A 5978-nucleotide genomic window follows, 5' to 3' on the forward strand; every position below is an offset into this window, starting at 1 on the left:
ACAACAAGGAACTGCCTGTCTCTGAATGTCAAGAGTACTAAAAAATACTAATAAAATGGAATAGTGGTAATCTTAAATGATGCAAAAAGCTGAAGGTGGTAAACTCAGATGCCTTCAGGGATCAATCAGGGACTGAAAAGTACATGGCCCTCCTCAGGGCATCCGCATACAAATCCTTAAAGCACATTATCAAACAAAGTCATCTAGGCATCAAATTTGGCCTGTGGGCCCCAGATTGAGGCTGTTTAATGAAGGTTTTCTGACCTGGAAATAAGTTTATGATCTGTTAAGCAAAGAAGAAGAGCTCCTGGCAACCTCCAGCTGGCCAACACCCAGCCCTGGAGAGGCAGTGGTGGCGAACCCCACAGCCTCCCTCCCCAGTTCCTGCCTCCCCTCTCTCCCAACTTGGTCCAGGTTTGATCTTGGATAGCCCCAGTGTGAGAACCACACACAGAAACAAAAATGTCAGGACAGGGCTTCCCTGGTGGCACAGTGGTTGAGAGTCCGCCTGCTGATGCAGGGGACACGGGTTCGTGCCCCAGTCCGGGAAGATCCCACATGCCGCGGAGCAGCTGGGCCAGTGAGCCATGGCCGCTGAGCTTGTGCGTCCGGAGCCTGTGCTCCGCAACAGGAGAGGCTGCAACAGTGAGAGGACCGCGTACTGCAAAAAAAAAAAAAATGTCAGGACATTCCACACTGCCCTTATCACTTGGAAATGCTGACTGGGAAAATAAGCCTTACCAGCAATAATAGCCTTTTCAATGTTTACCATCTGCAGGAGGACAGTGGGCCTTCTTGCGGCACCATCTTGTGCTGAGTAAACATCATTTCAAAGGCTTCGAAACCATCCTGGCTTTTTCTTGCAGTAAACTTCATATTCAGCACCATTTTTTTTTTGACAATAAAAAAATTTTTTTAATTGAAGTATAGTTGATTTACAGTGTTGTGTTAGTTTCTGGTGCACAACAAAGTGATTCAGAATATATATATATATATTCTTTCTCATATTCTTTTCCATTATGGTTTATTCCAGGATGTTGAATACAGTTCCCTGTGCTATACACTAGGACCTTGTTGTTTATCTAGTTTATATATAGTAATTTGTATCTGTTAATCCCAAACTCCTAATTTATCCCTTTTCAGCACCATGTTGATGGAATTGATATGCTAATTTTTAAAATAACATACTCATGAGGGTGGAACAGTGTTCACAGACAGTCCTGGGCCTAAAGCCCAATGAAGGCACTGAGGGTGTGGGTGAATGTGTGTGCATGTGTGTGTGTGTGTGACACTGGGCTTCTTCACAGAATCTCCCTCAGTGTGTTTGCTCCTGTTAGACCCCTTTGTGCTTCCAGCAGCAGGAGCAGAGATGAATGGCTGGGGGTGTAGGCTTGGATGTAGAGCTCAAATCCAGGCCTGGCTGTATGGCCTCAGACTCCTCCCTCAGCCCTCTAGACCTCACATTGCTCCTTATAAAAGGAGGGTAGTGACATCTAGGTCACGGGATTGTGCGAATCAGGTAGGATGGCGGGTGTGCCGGGGGTTCAACCCTGTGGCGGGCAGCGAGCGAGTACCCACCGGTTGGCAGGTGCTAATATTGTTACTGCCTATTTTGTAGATTCAAAAACTGGAATCTGGGGAGAGGAAAGCAAACGACCCTCTAGCAGCCAAGACTGCCCAGGAGTCCTGACCCACTGCCTCGCCTCCGTGGGTCTCCAGGGCAGTCCCGCTCTTGGTGCTGCCTGGACACGAGGTACCCCCAGTGGTTCCATCCACGTCTCTTCCTGCTGCCCCTGAGAGAGCCCAAGCCCCTCTCGCGACCTGTGACGGCCCTGCGAGGAACTGTCATGCTGACGGAGTGAGTGGCCCGGGAAGAGCCAGCCCAGGTTCCCATCAGGCTGATGGATGTAGCCAGCTTCTAAGTGTGCACATCACCCTCCCCGGCCCCCAAAGCCTTCCCATTTGAGAGGGAAGAGACCCAAGACGCACAGCAACACCCGCAGGCTGCCTCTGGCTTGGGGCAGGGATGGGTTTGCAGCCGTCTCGGTACCTCTGCAACCTCTAACCTGATTTCCTCGTTTCCCAACAGAGAAATGAAGGTCTGGCACGGAATAGTGATCGCAGTGGTGTCTCTGGTACTGCAGGCCTGCCTCCTCGCAGCCGTCAACTACCTGCTCAGCAGGCACATGGGTAACTGGCTCAACATCCTCTTCCCTCCCGGTTCCCCTCAGGGCCCACTCCCGAGCCTGCAGCAAGATGAGCCCCCTTTGGAGCCCCCGAATATCACTACTTGAGGAATCCCTGGCCAGATGCCCCTTCACCCCACCAACGTCTAAGCCGGTAATCCCCACCCTGACCCAACCTATCTGCGGTTGGGGATGATGGCTCAGAGTCCTTCCACTGCCCAGACAAACTTCTGCCTAGAGACAAGCTGCTGCGGTGCTCCTGAGGGTGCGCTCACTTAACCTGAGCCTGGTGAATTTCCTTCATCCCTGCCAAGGGACTTAATGTGGAGAAATGGCCTTGAATTACAACAGAAGGGCGAATGGTATGGTTAGACTAAGAAATTAGCTTAAATTCCTGAGCTGATTTGCAGTAGGAAAGTAGGAAGCTCGGTCCAGGGAAGACATTACAATTAAGGAAAATAAAACTGCTTTGGCTGTGCTAAGACAAGGGATTGGGCAAGATGGTGTATGTCTAAGCTACTCTAGTCAATCATTCATTCAATACAACAGGGAACAAAATAAAAATCCCTGCACTTATGGACCTTACATTCTATGGGTAACACAGACAGCGGACAAGTAAAATGTGTGTTAGGTTACGGTAAGTGCTAGGGAGAAAAAAAATGAAGCAAGGCAAGGAGATATGAATTGGATGGGGGTCAGCATCCCTGAGATGCTGACACTTGAGTCTAAACCTGAGGGAAGTGAGAAAGTGAACCACACCTACAAAGGCCATAAGCCAGGAGAGTTTGTTCATAACAGCAGAAGCAAAGGGGCTGGGTGGCTGGAGCTGAGGTGGGGCAGGGAGAGGAAGGAGGAGTGAGGCCCAGAGGGCCTTCAGGCTGGGACTTTGGATTTTACTCCAAGTGAGGCAAGGGGCATTGCAGGGTTCTGAGCAGAGGAGTGCTGAAGTTTGAGGAGATCCCTCTGTCAATTTTCTCTAATGAGAGCTGTGCTCACGGATAGGATGAGCCTGACCTAGCGAACTTTCACTTTTGACTCTTGCCCTGTCGCTTCTAGCCAAGGAGAATGAGCGGATACTGAAAAGGGCCAAGCACAAGGTCCCCAGGCCCAGCCCTGCCCACTGCTGCCCGCCTGCTGCCAAGAAGACGAAGGAGCCTAGGGCAGAGAGAAGCACACCCATGCCTAAGCCCCATTACCCACGTGAGTACAGGGGTGGGGGGAGAACTTGTCACAAAGCTTATTCTGCTCTGTCTGGACTCCCGGGGAGCCTCCCTGCAGCAGCCCTAGTCTGTCCTACCCAAACCACTAGCCCGAGGATTCCTCACACCCTCCCCAGTACAGGCCAAGCCAGGCCCCCATTTTCAGAAGGTTGTTCATCCTATCCAGTGGGGCAGATTGCATTGGGTTTGTGTGGGTCTAAGTTCTTCTCTAGCTTTGGTCACGTGTGAACGGCTGCCGTGGAGGACCGGGGGCTGTCTCTGCTCCTGTCTTTGTGATACTATGGCATCTCTTCTTCTGCCTGCCCGTTAGTGGTGGAGCCGAGATTTCAACTGCCTCTGTCTGCCCCCAGCCATGGCATCTGGGCACTTTAATAAATCTGAGTCTTGGTAATGGCTCACATCTCTATCCCCCTCTGGCAAGTGAACCAACAGGGACATCACGTTCTCGTTTTCTCTCTCTTTCAGCTTGGGAGACCCACCAGGTCACTATTCACATAGTGGAAACTGCCGCTTCCACAGCAAGAGAGTCACTCACCAGAGATTGCTCTTTCCACTGCTTCATCTTTTGGTTGATTTGAGTTTGCTCCGTCCTTCTAAATTTTATCTTTTCAGTTGGAGAAATCTGGTTGTCAGCCTTCCTCGCCACCAAGATAAGGCCTCAATGCATGTGGGAATCGGAAGATGCCATTTGCATGAACTCATGGTCTCAGTGGAAGGGGAGAGGCATGGGCCTCGCCACAACCCCTGATCCTGATGCTTCCCTGAAGCCTGGTCAGAATCAAAGACTCCATGGTTGGCAGGGACCTCAGAGATCATCGTCCAACCTTCTGTGTTACAGGGGACAAGACCAGGGCACAAAAAGGAATGTAACCTACCTGGCGTTAGTGACAGGTTTAGATTAGAAGCTGTGCCTGTGATTTCTGGGGCCAGAGCTCTTTGCCTTGGGCCACAGCGGCTCAGCATGCCCTGCCTACTCCCCTTCCAGCAGATAGCCCTTCCCAAGCACAGTCCAGCCTGGTGCGCTTGGTATTACTTTTAGGTGGAGCTGGACAAAGCAGCAGTGCCTGGACTCTTGGACATGTTCCTGATTATTTTGGGAGGCTCCCCTCTTTCTCTGTTCTATTCCTTTTTCCTCTTTGGGGGGCTCTGTATCTCTCTCCCCCACTCCTCTTTGAGTTCCTCGTTCTGTCTCTGTCTTCATCTCATTCTCCCTTCCATTGCCTCTATCCTCTCTTTACACCCTTTGGCTTTCTTTAGAAGAAGAACAGTTTCTATTTCACCCTAGATGACAGTGACACGTCCTCAGACAGCTCCGACAGCTCAGACAGCTCACCTCCCACCCACCAGGTAATGGACACTCCCAATGATCCGAGCCCTCCATATGCAGTCTGGGGTCGTGGCTCCAGAGACGGGAGGAAGGAAGGAGGTGCTTCTGGAGGCATTACATCATCCTTAGGTGAGGGTGGTTGGGCTTTCATTCCCAGGCCCGTATCAGCACAGAGCATCAAAACAAAGTGGGTCTGAGTGAGCTATAAAAATGAAGGTGCTAACGGGAAACCCCTTTCTCCCATGTCCCAGTCACTGACCAAGGTCCACTCTGAGTCCTGACCTCACTTGGATTAAGTCTCCACGTCTTTCTTCCTTAAACCCATTCATTCCCACAGGCACAAGGAGCAATATTCCTCATTGCCCTGACCCTGCTCTCAGACACAGCTACCTGGGACCCAGGTTCTTTCCCATCCAGCCTAGGGCGAGCCTCTTTGAGTGAGAGTTGAGTACCTCCTCCAAACATGGTAGGAATCTTGACCAAATTTCTTTGCTTTTTTCCCCTAAGGCCACCAAGGATGTGAACTACACACAAGTGGACTTTTCAGCTCCTGGAAGACGAAGAAATGACTCTGTCCTGGACTATGAGAACATAAAGGAAGCCACAGATTATGTCAATGTCAAACCAAAAAGCCACAAGCCCGGTTTCTGGACTTTTGTGAACACTGGTGTCTTTGAGCCAGTGGAATACAGCCAAGTGGCCATGTGAATTCTAGGCTTTTTAATGGGGCGTAGTTCCTTATGCATTCTTGCACTTATTTTGTAGGCGGACTAGTGTTTGGTTATTTTTTTTGACAAGGAAATAGGAGAAAAAGTATGCCTGTATGTCAGCAAGGAATATTCGGATTAGGAAGAACTTCCAGGTTAAGTATGAAAACACTGGCGCATATCAGTAGAGAAAGTGATGAAGTCTCTCTCCATAAAAAAAATTTTAAAGATTTTAATCAACTGTAGTAGAGTTCTGTTTGACAGTCTTATGATTAAATGCCTCTCTGAGCTATTTAATTATAGGTAATAAACAACTTCCTTAAAATTTTTAAATAAAACAGTAGCTACGGGTTCCTCTTTTCCTCTGGCTTAACCTTGCATCCTGTTCCTTTATCAGTATTGTATCTTGCTGAGTAATCCTGCTCTGCCCTCAGAACGTTAAATAATGCATTTGGAAAGCTCACCGTTACTTAACCTTTGAATCTGCTGTTCTTAGGAAAGAAAGATGACAGAGTAGTAAATGCCAACTAGCATCACA

At 49.4% G+C, this 5978-nt stretch overlaps 1 protein-coding gene across 1 annotated transcript; it reads left to right on the top strand.

Annotated features, from left to right (window-relative positions):
• Positions 1-1847: 1847 nt before the first annotated feature.
• On the top strand, positions 1848-5625 carry RHEX (regulator of hemoglobinization and erythroid cell expansion). Its single transcript, XM_060142103.1, has 5 exons — positions 1848-1858; positions 2090-2190; positions 3243-3386; positions 4692-4753; positions 5241-5625. Exons 1-5 carry the CDS (start codon positions 1848-1850, stop codon positions 5439-5441), a joined length of 519 nt encoding a protein of 172 aa, XP_059998086.1. The 3' UTR covers positions 5442-5625.
• The last annotated feature ends 353 nt before the right edge of the window (positions 5626-5978 follow it).

This window comes from Lagenorhynchus albirostris, chromosome 2 (assembly GCF_949774975.1).
Source record: "Lagenorhynchus albirostris chromosome 2, mLagAlb1.1, whole genome shotgun sequence".
In the NCBI taxonomy this organism is placed as follows: Eukaryota; Metazoa; Chordata; class Mammalia; order Artiodactyla; family Delphinidae; genus Lagenorhynchus; species Lagenorhynchus albirostris.

Bases quoted from the DNA above. Each gene is read 5' to 3' on its own strand.
- RHEX (XM_060142103.1), top strand. The intron at 2,191-3,242 runs GTAACTGGCTCA...TGTCGCTTCTAG, and splicing joins CCTGCTCAGCAGGCACATGG to CCAAGGAGAATGAGCGGATA. The intron at 3,387-4,691 runs GTGAGTACAGGG...ATTTCACCCTAG, and splicing joins GCCTAAGCCCCATTACCCAC to ATGACAGTGACACGTCCTCA.